The 16,947-nt window shown below is 38.9% G+C and overlaps 2 protein-coding genes across 3 annotated transcripts; one reads left to right on the forward strand and one right to left on the reverse strand.

Annotated features, from left to right (window-relative positions):
* Positions 1 to 1,512: 1,512 nt before the first annotated feature.
* lman2la (lectin, mannose-binding 2-like a) lies at positions 1,513 to 8,218 on the reverse strand. The gene is made up of 11 exons (XM_083531054.1): positions 7,985 to 8,218; positions 7,514 to 7,632; positions 6,484 to 6,601; positions 6,313 to 6,395; positions 6,142 to 6,174; positions 5,133 to 5,294; positions 4,922 to 5,036; positions 4,108 to 4,227; positions 3,001 to 3,369; positions 2,283 to 2,906; positions 1,513 to 1,810 (listed from the first exon to the last, which is right to left on the reverse strand). Exons 1-9 carry the CDS (start codon positions 8,109 to 8,111, stop codon positions 3,227 to 3,229), a joined length of 1,020 nt encoding a protein of 339 aa, XP_083387180.1. The 5' UTR covers positions 8,112 to 8,218; the 3' UTR covers positions 1,513 to 1,810; positions 2,283 to 2,906; positions 3,001 to 3,226.
* Positions 8,219 to 9,579: 1,361 nt separating this feature from the next.
* Positions 9,580 to 16,227, forward strand: mtfp1 (mitochondrial fission process 1). Of its 2 annotated transcripts, none has more exons than XR_014531808.1 (4): positions 9,580 to 9,743; positions 14,183 to 14,310; positions 14,866 to 15,396; positions 15,504 to 15,667. XR_014531808.1 is itself a non-coding variant. In XM_083531650.1 (4 exons), the coding sequence occupies exons 1-4, from the start codon at positions 9,674 to 9,676 to the stop codon at positions 15,918 to 15,920; spliced, it is 498 nt and encodes a 165-aa protein (XP_083387776.1). In that variant the 5' UTR covers positions 9,582 to 9,673; the 3' UTR covers positions 15,921 to 16,227. The 2 variants fall into 2 exon arrangements, 1 of the variants encoding a protein (XP_083387776.1); XM_083531650.1 differs by lacking the exon at positions 15,504 to 15,667 and adding an exon at positions 15,854 to 16,227 and having other exon boundaries at positions 9,582 to 9,743; positions 14,866 to 15,098.
* Positions 16,228 to 16,947: the final 720 nt, after the last annotated feature.

Here is a 16,947-nt window from a genome sequence, read left to right on the forward strand (position 1 = left end):
TTGATTACTGCTTTGCACACTCTTGGCATTCTCTTGATGAGCTTCAAGAGGTAGTCACCTGAAATGGTCTTCCAACAGTCTTGAAGGAGTTCCCCGAAAGAGATGCTTGGCACTTGTTGGCCCTTTTGCCTTCATTTTGCGGTCCAGCTCACCCCTAAACCATCTCGATTGGGTTCAGGTCCGGTGACTGTGGAGGCCAGGTCATCTGGCGCAGCACCCCATCACTCTCCTTCTTGGTCAAATATCCCTTGATGCCTTCAGTGTGACTCTACAATTTTCATAGTCATGAAAATAAAGAAAACTCTTTGAATGAGAAGGTGTGTCCAAACTTGTCTGTAGTGTATATATATTATTATATATATAACACTGGAACCAAAGTCATGTTAGTGGGTTTTTTTCAGTGTTGGAAAACAGTTTCAGCTTTACCTCTGCCCATATTCTGACACTGGAGACTCCTTCCATAAATCAATTAACAATCATGTGTGCAGTCAAATTCACTATATGGCCAAAGGTACTAGGACACCAGTCTTTTCCAGCCACATGTGCTTCTTCCTCAAACTGTTACCACAAAGCTGGAAGCACACAATTGTAGAAAACGTCTTTGGATGTGGTAGCATTAATTTTTCCTTTCACTTAAACTAAGAGAGCCAAACCTGCTCCTGTGCACAAAGTAATGTCTCCATGAGGTGAGTTGGAGTGAAAGATCTGCTGCTTAAGAGCACTGAAATCAATCCTATGAACACTTTTGGAATGAATTGGAACACTGACTGCACCCCAGTCCTCCTCACCTCACCTACATTAGTACCCGACTTAACGAACTTCCTAACGGAACAAGCACAAATCTTCACGCACGCTCCAAAATCTAGTGGAACATCTTCCCAAAAAAGTGGAGGTTCTTTTAACAGCAATGGGGACTAAATGATTCAGCAAACCAGAAGTGAAAAAAAATCATTTGTTTTTATTTCATAAAATACAGTTTGATGTATATGATAAATGTAGGTTTCATTCAGTGTCTGAGGTTTTTATAGTCAGTGCAATGCAGAGTTCACAAACTCAACATTCAACATACACACAGGAGATAAAGTACATGTGAAACGCTGCCACTGTAACGTCAGCACCCCGCACGTATAATCACAAAAGGAAAAAATACATTTGCTTGTTATAAGATGGCAGGGTTTTAGGAATCGGAACTCTCCAATCAAACCGTTGAAACCTGCACGTTTATGCGACACTTCCTTTCTCCTCCTGTCAGTCCTTTCACTTTTTTCCTTTATTACTTTCGTCCCAGGGTGCGACTTTACAGTGACATGTTTTTGTCCACGGTGTGAATTCGGATCACGATGCAAATTTTCCATGTCGTCGAAACAAAATTTTTCAACTTTGTTGTCAGTACCATATTTGAGAAACGGTAGTGTTACAGCCTGTATTCAGAATTTCTATAAAAATGAAGCAAACAATTGAAGAAATCATTGTCAAAAAAACATCTCCTGAAGTCTCCCACTGGGGTCCGTGTACGTTTTTTTATGTTTTATATTTTGTTTGATAATTTATAGTTCCTGCCATATTATTTTTTCGGTTCGAGTTATTTAGGTTTGTTGAACTTGTGAACAAATTGGATGTCAACTAATTGATCAACTATCCGCACATCGGGGGGGCTTTAATCCAGCTTTTTTCCAAGAAGTTCCTATGGATCATTACGTTCTTTTCAGAAGCGAGAAGAGAGTGACAGGAATTGGGAGATATATGTTCACAGTTTTATACCATGCACAATATCTACACACTCATTGAATAACCCTGACCCATGCACTGCCTCACCCTGCCTCCCCCTGCCCCATGCACTGCCTCCCACTGCCCCATGCACTGCCTCCCACTGCCCAATGCACTACCTTCCCCTGCCCAATGCACTGCCTCCCCCTGCCCCATGCACTGCCTCCCACTGCCCCATGCACTGCCTTCCCCTGCCCAATGCACTACCTCCCCCTGCCCCATGCACTGCCTCCCCCTGCCCCATGCACTGCCTCCCCCTGCCCCATGCACTACCTTCCCCTGCCCAATGCACTACCTCCCCCTGCCCCATGCACTGCCTCCCACTGCCCCATGCACTACCTTTCCCTGCCCAATGCACTACCTCCCCCTGCCCCATGCACTGCCTCCCACTGCCCCATGCACTACCTTCCCCTGCCCCATGCACTACCTCACCCTGCCCCATGCACTGCCTCACCCTGCCCCATGCACTGCCTCCCCCTGCCCCATGCACTACCTTCCCCTGCCCAATGCACTACCTCACCCTGCCCCATGCACTGCCTCACCCTGCCCCATGCACTGCCTCACCCTGCCCCATGCACTGCCTCACCCTGCCCCATGCACTGCCTCACCCTGCCCCATGCACTGCCTCACCCTGCCCCATGCACTGCCTCACCCTGCCCCATGCACTGCCTCACCCTGCCCCATGCACTACCTTACCCTGCCCTATGCACTGCCTCCCGCTGCCCAATGCACTGCCTCACCCTGCCCCATGCACTGCCTCACCCTGCCCAATGCACTGCCTCCCGCTGCCCAATGCACTGCCTCCCCTTGCCCCATGCACTGCGAATTAAGTAAACAAATGAACGCAACGTACACGAACCCCACTGATAAAACTTTTCCTTAAAAACACGTTCAAATTCGAATAAAGTTTTTTCCGTTATTGCACCCCCTAGTGGTCAACATATGCATGTTTCTTTCTTTTATTTATTCTTTTTTTAATATTTCATATTGGATAGCAAATTGTATTGTCAGTATCACTTTTCCATGTAATGCAGTATTGAAAACCAGATATAAATGCTCAGTATATCGTTTCATAAATATTGGGAATAATAAGCTGTTTTCTATATACATTTAAAAACAAAATAAACCTTTTTCAATACCTTTCTTATAAAGGCCCTAATGGTTTTGGGGTCGAATCCCATTTACCCACAATGCTTTGATTCTTAGTGTTTTAAAACCCTTGGATTTCAATACCTTTCTTATAAAGGCCCTAATGGTTTTGGGGTCGAATCCCATTTACCCACAATGCTTTGATTCTTAGTGTTTTAAAACCCTTGGATCTCGAGGTCAAGTCTTTCATCCTTCTGTATTTTTCAAACCTGGTTGCCCAGTGAGCACCGACATGGGGGTCGATCCGGAGCTTGTGAACCTGTCGAAGCCCGATCCACACGTTCTCGTCACGTTTCAGCCTGTCGAGAGCTCAGTAGAAGCGTTTGCGGCGGCTCTCGTTCCAGTGGCTGTAGACCACAAGGACTACAACGATAAGAAGGAAGATGCCCAGCAAGGAAAAGAGGACGGTGAAGAAGATAGCAATGCTACTCATTCCCTCTTCTTCCTGGTAGCCTGTGAAAGAAAGACAGACAATTTACCTACAGTTTATGAACCAGACGGTCTGGAAAATTTAGGGCCTTATGTTCTTTAATATTTCTACCGTATCTTACAAAGATTAGTTATTTCAGCAACCATTTTAGAATCTTCTCAACACACAGCCATTACCGTAAAAATAACGGTCAGCATAAGTAAGTACACCCTAAGTAATAACAGCTGTGTGTCTGCTAATAACACGTTAACAAAAATTCATTTTGATGGCGTTTTATTAACAGGCGATTAATGCAGCGTGCGTTTCTGTGACCGTTTCTGTTTTTAGTGAAAATATAAATAAATGAATAAATATATGAGGCGAAATTTAAACCTTAATAGTAGTTTTTTTTCTTCATGCTCTATGTTGAGTTTGGTTTCACTGATAATAAACATACATTTGCATAAAGCATCCATATTTATCTGTGCCCATGTTGATTAGAATTAATTAAAGGTACATTTTAAATAGATAAAAATGTGCGATTAAGTTTGCGATTCGATATTTTAATCAACCGACAGCCCTAATATAAGTAACTGAAATAAATAAGCTACTTCAACTTGCCGCACCGTTTTCTTTTTATGAATCCAAGTTCGCATTTAGGATACGAACGGGTTTCCCAATTGGATTCCAACAAAAGTAAACGCTCCTGTGATTTGATGATTACATTTGTTTGTAGTTGTTGCTCAGGATATATACACAATATGAACACAATTCTGCCTTACTCCTAAGTAACTCCATATTGTCCACACTTGGAACGGTGACCTCTTCGTCGTCATCTTCCTCGAGCTTACTTCGAAGTACTGTCAGCTGGTACAGCTTCAAAGAGATTAGATCGTGGTTGTCTTGAAAGAAAAGAAAAAGTAAAAATTCTATTTTTACAAACAAACAGATCACAATATAGTTTGTAGCAATTCCTACTCATTCACAAGTCTTAAGAAAAAAGCATTCGCAATCCGATACGCAAACGGGATTTCTTTTCGTTTGTGGCATGTCCGCAAACTACAAGTGCGATGTAGTGAGGAATTATGTTCACTTCCACCATGTATTTTAAATAAATACATAAATAAACTTTAGTCCTCATCTGCCTTTCAGCGGAGCATGTTGCCTGTAAGTCTGGGATGTTTGGGCGTCATGGAATCTTCAAGGGAATTGCAATGCCATAGCGTGGATTGCTTTCTGACACAAATGCAGGGTTTAATTCTTATCGAATATTTCAAGATTTGTTTTTATTTGAACAAATATAGTTATATACAGAATACAACTTGCAGTGAAATGTAACCCTAATTGGCTGCTCAGAAAATTATACGACACTATAAATATAAAATAAGCGCAAATATTAGAAAATAAAATTAGATAAATGATAAAGTGGTAGTTAAAAATGGTGCGAATATATTTAGATGTGTGAAGTACAAATTGTCTGGAATGTAATGAGGTAAGATAAAAACAAACCAAAAACAAAAACAGTGACAATGTAAGGTGCTGTGTGCGAATGCAGGAGGAACATCTGTTTGAGATGTGGGAAAAGAAATGTCTTACCTGAAAGGTCTCCGGTGATGGCTGAGGCGCCGAAGTAGTAGCCCTGAGGTAGCCGGACACCAGGGATATCCAGGCAGTCCCTCCATTCATGCTGACCGTCAATATCGATCATGACCTGTCGAGTAACGTTGAAGGATCAAGTTATAATCAATGCTGCAAAAGTGTTTGCAACAGAGACCACTATGATGTTCTCTCCTGCGCTTCTCCTCACCGTGAGTCTGCGCCGTACGTATCTGATGAAGATGAAGGTGTCGTGTTTGAGGTTGCGCACCATGGCGTTGCAGCCGCCCAGCTCCGTGGGTCTGCCGTCACGCTCGTGATCGTAGCTGATCGTGCCGTTCCCCACCATCGCCAATACGTACGGGAAGATCCTCTGGAAATTAGTTCAGCGAGACGGACACTTTTTTTTTGAGTATCGTTATATCAACATTGAGTCATGTATGGAAGCTTCTGTTACTATTTCAGAGTTGATTTTACCACAGAAACTGGAAAACACCAAAAAGACTTTTCAATCGGTTCATAGTTACATTTAAGAGTTGGTTACATTTAAGAGTTGGTTACATTTAAGAGTTGGTGGAAAGAAATCTTGCAGGATAACCCCAGGAGCCGTTACCCCACACCCCCTACATGCACTGTGCATTCTTTGCATTTCAATACAATTTCTTAAATCCTGCACACAATCCTGTAAAAAAAAATTCCATATTGGCGAATCACATAAACGACAAATATATATATATATATTTTTTTACGTCCCTGCAACAAAATTGTACTAACAATTAAATAATTTAAAAATGTCATGACCAAACAAAATGTCCAGTTCATGTCTGTATATGATACTGTTTATATTAATTTCCATAAGTTTCCAATTAATTCCTATACATTGCTAATTAATTTTCATAAACTGCTATACATTTTCATAAACTGGTAAGTTTCCAGCTTATATACTATTATTTCCTAAATTCCCCCGATGAAGTTCCCATAGAAATTTTCCACCCCTTTTCCCCTCTGCCCCTTTGCTTTCCTGCGATTGCTGAGGTAAAAGTTGTAGTATTGGTTCCTGGAACCCTAAATATGCTCCCTGCATCTTTCATTGAATTCAATTATTGTGAAACAATAAGAATATTTCGGAATATGAGCTCTGTGTGACTGTGTGAATGAACAGAAAATGAAGCAAATGCAACTTAAAGAAAAAATATATATTTATTATATTCGAGACGCACCTGTGTGCGAGGGGTGTACCTTTTCTTCTGAGCCTAAAAGCCAGATGGACACAAAGCAAAAACTCAATATCACCCATTACACCTTTTCTTCTTATGAATATTGTATTATGGGAACAAAATTATTTTGTATGCATGTTGATGCCAGACAGGAAACATTAACAAGAATCCTACCTCTATATGTTTTTCCTCGTTAGGGTATGTATCTATGAACACACCTAACCCTGTGAAGAGGTCTTCATTCCCAAACACTGGGCCTGTAACGATAGATATGGAGTTGGAAAGGCTGAGGATCGGAGACTATATAGTAAATTCTGTATACTGTCACACGCTTCAGTGCTTTACCTTTCTGCACACGCTCTTTTGTGTACCAAATTGCCATACCGTCTCCATTCAGGTTCTTCTTCCCCTGACCATGGATCTTAAAGTGCACCTGGAGCTCCCAGTCTTTTAAGTGACACGGCTGCATACCACATACACACACAATACATACATCGACCAGACATTATGACATTATAAAATTATGAGTGGTGAACTCAATAACACTGATTATCTCTTTATTAGGGCACCTGTTTTGTGGATGGATATATTTATTAGACAGAAAGTGATTTTGTCCTCAAAGTTGACGTGTTGGAAGCAGGAAAAATGGGCGAGTGTAAGGATTTGAGGGAGTTTGACAAGAACCAAATTGTGACGTCTAGACGACTGGGTCAGAGAATCTCCAAAACTCCAAAAAGCTCTTGTGGGATGTTCCTGGTCTGTGGTGGTCAGTATCTATTAAAAGTAATCCGAGGAAGGAACAGTGGTGAACCGGCGACAGGGACATGGGCGGCCCAGGCTCATTGATGCACGTGAGAAGCCCGTGTAGTCCGATCCAACAGACGAGCTGCTGTAGCTCAAATTGCTGAAGAAGTTAATATTGTTAATGCTCGACTTTGATTGGTTACAGCAAGTTGCATTGTCATGTATTTGAAGCTACAGGCACCGGCATTGTGGATTCTGAAGAGCTTAAGGCAGATTTCTCTGACCCTGGCTGAAACACGTGACGGCTGAAATATGATCAGATCGCAACTCTAGCATAAACATACACTTCTGGAAGCAGCTCAACCAAGAGAAAAGAGAATATACTATTGGGAATAACTGAATTCATGTTCGTTGAAAAAATACATTAACATTAAATCTGATGGCGTTTAGGCAAGCAGAAAAGCCCTTGAGGTGCTTGCAGTGACTTAATGAATGGGTTTCGCAACCACTGGTTGAGGAAGAGATTTTTTTTCGCCATGTTTTAATACAATCTACAATTGATGATGACTATATATGGAGTCTTTAAAGGCTGAGTTTGTTTCCTTTAATAGTTGGATGATGTGATACTCACCATGCGGCTCCACACTGCCCCCTGCTTGCTTTGCAGATCAGGAGTGAGGCGCACCTGGTCTGTGGTCACCATGGCATCACCCATCAGCTCCCAGTGGGAAGAACCGGAAGAGCCAATTCCTGATTCAATCACAATCACATGCAGGATCATCAACCTGTCAGATAATCCCTTTAAACACTGCCATACATGTTCTACACCTAGACTCCATTGATCCTAATGCACAACAATAATACTATAAATACATTATTAAATACTATACAATAAATACTATTATATTGGTGTTTCAAGATAGAAAGATGCTCTATCAGGGATTGTCAAGTCATTTCCTTTCCTCTACGTCATACATAATTGATTTAACACCAAACCACAGACGTTCATCTTTTGCACATCTTTTCCTTCTGTATAATTATGTATCAGTATATTTTTTATATGAGCTAAGCGCGCATGCGTGAACACTACGCCGGCTCCTACCTTGATACGGCTTCGACAACGAATATTCTCTCTTGAGAAACTCCTCCATCTCATGGCCATCATCAGACAAGCACGGTTTTAAAGAAGCAATGAATATCACGCAAAGGGTACGCGTAATTGCAGCCATGTTTTATTTTGCACAAATTCAATCTGCCCTATGTGTGTTTTCAACGAGGTCGGAAGGCGGTGGCTATCGTATTTCTAGAGCAATCCTTTGACGGGTTCCTATTGGCTGAGATTCTTACATGGCGCATTGTTATTGGTCCGCTGGTTAATCAATCAAATCCACACACTAGCAGAGGTCCATCCTACTTACTGGTCGCTAACCCTAAAAATTTAGATAAAAATAATTATCTGATAAATTATTTATTTACATTTTTGATTTGGAAAAGAGACAGAAAGTACACTTTTTAGATTACATATAAATATAAATATATATATATATATATAAATATATATATATATATATATATATATATATATATATATATATATATATATATATATATGAATATATAAAATATTAAAAGTTTTTGTTTATTTTACTACTATTTTAATGGTATTTATTTGTTTGTGGTTTTTTTTCGGTAAATAGTATTAATATTATTGATTGTACAAACATTAGGTGTGTACGGTTTAATGCAAATCTGCGCAGAATAGATTGTGTACAGTATTTGGTAATAATAAGATTATAGAATATCAGATTTATTCCACACTGATCATAAAACTGGATTTATATTTATTTGTGTCAAAAAAAGTGTTAATTGAAATAGGTTCAAAGATTTCAAATGACAATTCGAAAACAATCTGCAACCATAAATTGCATGAAAAGTATGATGATGATGATGATGAGGATTATTAATAATAGAGTATTAATAATAATAATAATAATAATAATAATAATAATAATTATTATTATTATTATTATTATTATTATTATTATTGTCTCTTCCTGAAAAATGTCTTATAATTATTACATTCTAATTGCTTTGCCAATTAAAGAACAAGCTACAGATACACACATATCTGATTGTATATATAATACAATGAATATAGTCAGTAAATACATAACATAATAATCCATTTTATTACTTCATAATTATCATCTCACTTCTTGATCAAGCTCAATAGAACAATTCCTATCTTCCGGGTTGCGTGACGTAATCAAAAGTAAGGGACTATCTCAAAATATTTGTATCCAGAGGCTCGGTTGTACGGAAGTTTTAAGAAGTCGTGCATGCTATCATTTTTTTTCTTTCTTGTTTGTCGCGATCACCACTTAATTTCCTCGTGATCTCGACATAACAACTTTTGTTATGTCGTGACCACGAGATGATATAAATACACAATTTTAATTGTAAAAGTATTTAAACGTGGTGTTTAAATTGCCATTATTTTGCCATTATCTGAAAAACATCACTTAATATCGTTTTTTTAAGCTAAATAGTAATCAATTCAGGTGTCTAATAATTACCAACGTGTCTACTATCTATCGAGAATGCAACTCAACCGATTTTAATTTTATAATATTAAAGTCGTCCCACATCTGGGTTGGTAATTTGTAGATAGTCTCTTATTTTAAAGCGCTGCCCATTGGGTGCTGTTACCGCAGTACACCGCGTGTCTGTACTCACCACTGTCTTCCTTCTACACCAGCGTTTTAAATGGAAAACTACTAAAACGAAAGCAATGGATCCCATCCCCGAGAGTGAGAGTAAAAAAGTCGACATTTATCGTGACACATGGGTTCGGTTCTTGGGTGAGTTTACAGTTAGTATATTTTAAGTTAAAAAAAAGTCACGTGTGGCAAAAAAGAGAGACACGTGATTAAAGGTATACTATGGTTTACACTGTCTCGTTTAGTGTGTTGGTGATCCTGAAATTCAAGTGTAATAAAGGAAAAAAAAAGCAAAGCGATCAGTCCCTTATGTGACTTACTGTAATTCTATTAAACTTGTTTAATGCCAAGGTCAAAATAGCTAAAGTATGGGGGTGCCAAAACTTTTGGTCGTGTAAAGGTCAGATTTCACAGATCATCCTGTTATCTTTCATAATGTATTATTAATACAGTGCATCTCAAAAGTTTGGAAACGACTTGTCGTGTATGGGTTTTGCATGTTCCTGTTGTTTCTATAGAGCAAAAAAAGACAAAAAAAAACAAAACAAAAAAACACAGAAGAGCTGGACAATAGAGTCAAGAATATATATATATATATATATATATATATATATATATATATATATATATATATATATATGTATATATATGTATATATATGTATATATATGTATATATATATCTGATGCAGAACACAGTGAAAGGAGACAACGTTCCTCCAGAACCCTGGTGTTACATAGATGACATAAAGCTACATAACAGAAAACACAGGGATAAGGACTAGTAAGAATCCTCGCTACATAAAGTGCAAACAGTGCAAAGACAACACAAGACAGTGTAGGACAAATACACAAAACACAAAAAAGCACCGGCAGTAAATCTACTGTATATTACACAGTGCAGTGTGTAGGAGAGAACTGAGTACAGGAGTGTTTTTTTTTTTTTTTTTTAAGTGCAAAAACAGCATGTAAACAGTTAATAATGAAGTAATATAATATGGGTATGGATGTGTGAAGTGAGTACGGGTGTGTGTTGAGTCCGGGTTGTACAGATCAGTCACACAGTTGTGTGTGTGTGTGAGTTTTAGTGCAGTTCTGTGTTGAGAAGTCTGATGGTGTGAGGGAAGAGAAACTGTTACACAGTCCGGATGTGGAGGCCTGAATGCTTCAGAACTGCTTCCCTGATGGCAGGAGGGTAAAATGTGTGTGTGAGGGGTGTATAGGGTCGTCCACAACGCTGTTGGCTTTGCGGATGCAGCGTGGGGTGTAAATGTCCGTGATAGAATGAAGAATGTCTTGAAGAATGTCAAGAATGAAGTTCTGCGAGTCCAAATTTGACTGTGTCTATCAGAAGAACTTATGCAAGACGGAGAACAGGAGAGATGTTAGGCTGCATCACACCCACAAATATAGGGGTGGAAGCTTAATTGTTTGGGGGTTGTTTTGAAGCAGGGAAGGTTGGAAACGTATTCCAGATGAAAGGAACACTAATCCAACATGGCTACTATACCATATTTTACCATACAACAAAGATAATGACTCGAAGCATATGTCCAAGCTCTCTATGTGTTCTTGAGAGAGCAAACAATCAGCTGGAGTGATATCTATCATGGAATGTTCTGCCCAGTCACTGCACCTTAATCCTACTGAACTGCTCTGGGATGAACTTTCAGAAAGAAATCTCCAATTAGTGAAGAAGAACCCGAAAAGCTGTTATTTATGCTAAGGGTGGATTTTTCTAAATGAAATTAAGTTTAATATTTGTACATTTATATTTTTGTTTGGTCAAAGTAAATCTTCATACCATTAAAATAACTAGTTTGTTGCATATAAACTAAAGAGACATATATGTATGTATTTATGATACTTTTGTATACAGTATATTAATAACAGCGGTAAAAATTTTCGTCTGAAACGAAAAATCTTAGTCTGAAAACAGTATCAACTTAATAATTACACAAAAAGTCCTTCAAAGCATTTAAAAATGATCTCCTGATAAATCCCAGAGTCCCACATTACAGCTTTATTTGTGTTGAACTAAATCTTCATGTTGAAACACATTTGAATGTGTTTATATTGAACTTGTTTGTGATTGTGGTGCTAATATGTGGGTTAGTAATGTATTTCTGGTGTGTTGTGCTGAGGTAATAGGATGTTATTGTTGGCATGGTTACAATGGTGGTAAGAGATAGGCGTAAAAAAAAAAACCCCGGAGAAAAACGAATCAACCACTGTATGTTTGTACTTAATCTTTCCAGCGAAATCTAATTTTATGTTGATGCAGAAGTAGAAGACGGGCTCAAAGTTCAAGAAAGTACTGCAGGCACAGTTGCGCTGCTGCATCGCTCTCACGTGAGGAAACGGACCGATGTTGTGTATTTCTTTACAAAAATAAATCTAGGTCACATTTGAATCTTTCAGGGTGGATTTTTATTTTAAAGCCGTATCCTGTACACCGTGTAGTGCTTTTAGGAACACTGACATTTAGTCAAGGTGACTTTGAAATCTGCTGAGTTGCTAAATTCGGTCCTGTAGTGAACGTCATGCACCATAACTCTCTCTCTCTCACACACACACACACACACACACACATTCTCTTTTGCCGAATGTTGAGCCTCTTAAAAATTTACATATTGTACTGTTCTGTGAAATTTGGTAAAAAAAAAAACAAAAACAATCGCATTTATATTTGCTATAGTTGAAATGATATAGCGATTGCTATTATATTTAGTTTAACATAACTGTTAGGGCATAAAATCATGCAGATACGGAGTAAGAGCTTCAATTAATGTCAAACATTCAGAATATGGAAAAGGTGTAATCACTGTGAATTTGATTGTGGCATGGGTGTGGGTGCCATATTGATTATTATATGGTTTACTGGAATGTTTACACAGTATGATGTACACATTCTTCTTCTTATAGCTGCTCCTGTTAGGTCATCCGTCTCCATATTACCCTGTCCTCTACATCTGCCTCTTTCAAACCAATTTCCTCTTTTCCTTCTTCCTGGTGGCTCCATCCCCAGCATTCCGCTACCGTATACCCCATGTTCCTCCTCTGCACATGTCCAAACCATTTCAATCAGGCCTCTCTTACCTTGTCTCCAAAACGTCATACATGCGCTGTTCCTCTAATAAACTAATTTCTAATCCTGTCTATCGTCGTCACTCCCAACAAAAAGGCAACATCTTCAGCTCTGCTACCTCCAGCTCCACCTCCTGTCTTTTACTCAATGCCACTGTGTCTAAACCATACAACATCGCAGGTCTCGCCACACTCCTATAAACTTTCCCTTTCACTCTCACAGATACCCTTCTATCACAAATCACTCCTGCTATCACTCTTCTCCACCCACTCCACCCTGCCTGCACTCTTTTCTTTAGTTTTCTAACAAGTGGAATGTACACATCATATCAAAAAAATAGAGGTCAACCGATTCATCGCCTTTCCCAATTAATCGGCATCAATAGTTGATTGCTGGAACTATTGGCGATCCGCAAAAATACATACTGATAGTTTTTCCGGGTTGCGTCTGTTCTGCGGAGGGTCTGCTGTCATTAAACAATGCGACAGCGGCCTCTAGAGGCAAATCGCTGACGCCGCGTGCTGTTTGTTTTTGCCACTTGCGCATACGCTACCTCATTCACGTTATGTCATAGTGCATTGACTAAAGTTAACATAAAATGTTAGCAGATAAAAATGAGCTTAAATAAGTAAATGTTGAAATGAACAAACAATACTCTTAAAGCCTTCCATACTCTTAAAGCCTTAAAGTATCCATTTTAAAACTATTGGTTAATTAATCGGTTATTGGCAAGTACGATCTATAATCTATCGATATCGGTCAAATCCATTATCGCTCGACCCCTACAAAAAAAACATCTGGTCTGCAGGCTGGAGCACCTTGTTAATAAGAGCGATAAGAGGTGAATCACTGGATTAGGCTGAGCTGGAAGCAGGGAGTGTATAATCATTTTAAAGCACTTTTTAAACCCATGGTGAGCAGAAAAGCACTGTAGAACACATCAAATCTTGAGCTGGTTGGACCCCAACAGCACATGAACACATCAGATTCCCCTCCTGGCAGACAAAAACAGAAATATTACATTAGATTCGATTCAACTTTGTCATTGTGCAAGGTATATGTACAGAGCCAATGAAATGCAGTTAGCATCTAACCAGAAGTGTATAAGTGGCCTATTTACAATAGATAACAATATGATTAATAGGGTATAAGGTCCATATGGACAGGGGTGAGGGTAAATAATGTACAGAAGGTGCAGTAGGTAGTAATATATGATATATATATAGTAATATACAATTTGAGGCTTTCATGAACCAGACTTGACAAGATTAAATAAAGACCAGGTAATAGCCTTAAATTCTTGGTCTAGGCTGAAAGGAGTGGGACTTGATATGCTCCTGTATTGTTGTAGCCCTTTCACATGAAGGTTTGATGTGTTTTCTGTTCAAACCAGTACTGCCATTTCCATTTTTACCCACAAGGTGTGTCCACCCACGGAACTGTCGGTTTTTCGTGCAGTTTTTTTTCTATATTATTTCACATTTTTTCCTCAGGATATGCCAATGAGGTGGGAGAGGCCTTTCGAGCCCTCGTGCCCGTCAGCATGGTGTGGGCGAGCTACGCTGTTGCTACGGCATACGTCTCAGCTGACGCAGTGGATAAAGGCAAGAAGGCAGCTGTGGTAAGTGTTGGGATAGCGGTATCCAAGACTTTCCTTCCTACACTTGCTGTACATATGAGACATGGCTTCTAAATTACCAGGTAATGGAGAAAAAAAATTATAGAGCCTTTGGATTTTCATGGACAACAGAAAGCTTTCAGAAACAAATGGCCAGAAAGCTGACAGAAAGCTTGAGGTAACTATAGCTTAGTGATTACGACGTTGCACTTTGGATCAGAAGGTCAGAAAATCACAGGAACGCCAAACTGCCACGGTTGGGCCCTTGAGTAAGGCCCTTAAATGCCATAAATGTGCATCTATACAACTGTGGTGGCAAGAAAATCACCTCAGAATGTTCAACACACTTATTGCATATTGGCCACAAGCTCGGAAGGACACATCAGGTATCATTTCTATCAAGCAACAACTGGAAAACTATTACACATTTATTTAAAAAAAAATATATATCATGAACTGAGGCATAAACAGAATTTATGGAGAAACTCCTCAGATGTATTCATTGCCAATAGAGATGTGAAAAAGAAATGATCTGAATGTTTATTGCTGTGTGTTAAGGCTCACGGTGATCAACCGGGTAAGACTGCACGTGTAGCTGTGGCCGTCGTGGACACGTTCGTTTGGCAGGCGTTGGCGTCCGTGGCCATTCCCGGCTTCACCATCAACCGGGTGTGTGCTGCGTCTCTCTATGTGTTGGGCAGAACCACACGCTGGCCTTTACCCGTGCGCAAGTGGACCACCACCGCCATCGGCCTTTCAACTATCCCATTCATCATCAAACCCATCGACAGGTGTGTTTGTGTGTGTTACTTTTTATGTATTGTTTACTATTTATTTCTACTTGTATTCAATTTAAAAGGAATGTTTTACCTGTGCAGAATTATTGGCACCCTTCTCCAAACTAATCAAAACTGAGCTACAACATTTGAGTGTTAATTTGTATTTGCAGAAAAAAATATTTCCTTTTTTTAAACAAAGATTTCATTTTTATGCTGATATGTCTTGAGGATTTGATAGGATTTGAGCGAGTTTGACAACAGCCGAATTGTGATGACTGGGTCAGAGCATCTCCAAAACTGCAGCTGGTCTGTGGTGGGTGTTCAGTATCTATCAAAAGTGCTCCAAGGAAGGAACAGTGGTGAACTGGCGCAGGGTCACGGTCAGATGAGGCTCATTGATGCACGTGGGGAGCGAAGGCTGGTCTGTGTGGTCCGATCCAACAGACGAGCTCCTGTAGCTCAAACTGCTGAAGACGTTAATGCAGTTAATGCTTGACGGGTCAGCAGCAAAAGGGGGGACCAACACAATATTAGGCAGGTCAAGGGTGCCATTAATTCTGTAATCATCCAGAAAAAAAAATCCTTAAGAGACAAATTGCTCATCATTTCAAATCCTGGAGCGATTTTATCATTTCATTCTCGTTCACTTCAGAAAACTAGCAAAGCGCCGAATCAAGAGCAAAACATTGCTAGAGGCTAGCGATAATAATATTGTGCACTGGATGCGTTTCTGAAGTGTGTGTTTGTGTTTTGTGTTTTGTGTAAAGGTCTGTAGACCTTCTCCTGGACTCCAGTTTGAGAAAGATGTACCATGGAGGAGAAAAGCACAAATGATGCTCAGAGAGGAGACTTGAAGATAATGGATACACATCCACGTAAAAAACCTCATCCGATCGCAGCAGCAAGTGTGTTGTTTTGTTTTTTGTTCTTTGTTCGATTGTATTAAGTCACAGCAACGCACATCAAGTTTCTTGGGGTGTAACTTGGAGTGCAGCGTAGCCATAATTTGATACAAGATTTCCGAAAATACGCATAATAACGTGTTTTTTCACCAAACACAGCACACAGTTTGATGTATATGAAAATACAGTAGCAAATTATATTTGAATTAGATCATACAAGCATTTATTTTCATTACATTTTTTACCAGGTCATTTTGGACTTTTACTTATTATTTGAACCTTTCACTAAAACAATCAGAAATAACACCCATATGTGTTTTTTTGTTTTGTTTACATTGTTAAAAACACACCATTGATGATGATTTTGTGTGATAATGCTGTTTATGTTGTAAAGGAAAAAGGGAGAAAAGTTTATTAAGGGTGTGGCTTCACCTTTGGATTTGCGTATTTCACAATATGAGCATCTCTTGCACAATGGTCCCAGTTCTGTAGTGTCACTTTTTTATTTATTTATATATATATATATATATATATATATATATATATATATATATATATATACACACACACATATACACATATATACACATACACACACATACACACACATTATATATATACACACACACACACACACACACACACACACACACACACACACACACACATACATATATACACATATATACACACACACACACATATACACATATATATATACACATACACACACATTATATATATATATATATATATATATATATATATATATATATATATATATATATATATATATATATACACACACACACACACACACACACACACACACACACACACACACATATAGATATAGATGTTATATTGAAGGTTTTTCCTTAGACAGTCGTATTTGCTTTTCAAATCTTTAGTCTAACATGTTCATAGATAAAACCAATGACTACAAACAGTGGCATTAT

This window comes from Silurus aristotelis, assembly GCF_946808225.1.
Source record: "Silurus aristotelis genome assembly, chromosome: 26".
Lineage (NCBI taxonomy): Eukaryota > Metazoa > Chordata > Actinopteri > Siluriformes > Siluridae > Silurus > Silurus aristotelis.

Excerpts from the sequence above, each read along its gene's own strand:
- lman2la (XM_083531054.1), bottom strand. The coding sequence starts at position 8,111 with ATGGCTGCAATTACGCGTACCCTTTGCGTGATATTCATTGCTTCTTTA. Across the intron at positions 5,037-5,132 it reads ACGTACGGCGCAGACTCACG|GTCATGATCGATATTGACGG; the intron begins GTGAGGAGAAGC and ends GTTACTCGACAG. Across the intron at positions 3,370-4,107 it reads CAATATGGAGTTACTTAGGA|GCTACCAGGAAGAAGAGGGA; the intron begins GTAAGGCAGAAT and ends TTTCTTTCACAG.
- mtfp1 (XM_083531650.1), top strand. The coding sequence starts at position 9,674 with ATGGATCCCATCCCCGAGAGTGAGAGTAAAAAAGTCGACATTTATCGT. Across the intron at positions 9,744-14,182 it reads CACATGGGTTCGGTTCTTGG|GATATGCCAATGAGGTGGGA; the intron begins GTGAGTTTACAG and ends TTTTTTCCTCAG. Across the intron at positions 15,099-15,853 it reads ATCATCAAACCCATCGACAG|GTCTGTAGACCTTCTCCTGG; the intron begins GTGTGTTTGTGT and ends TTTTGTGTAAAG.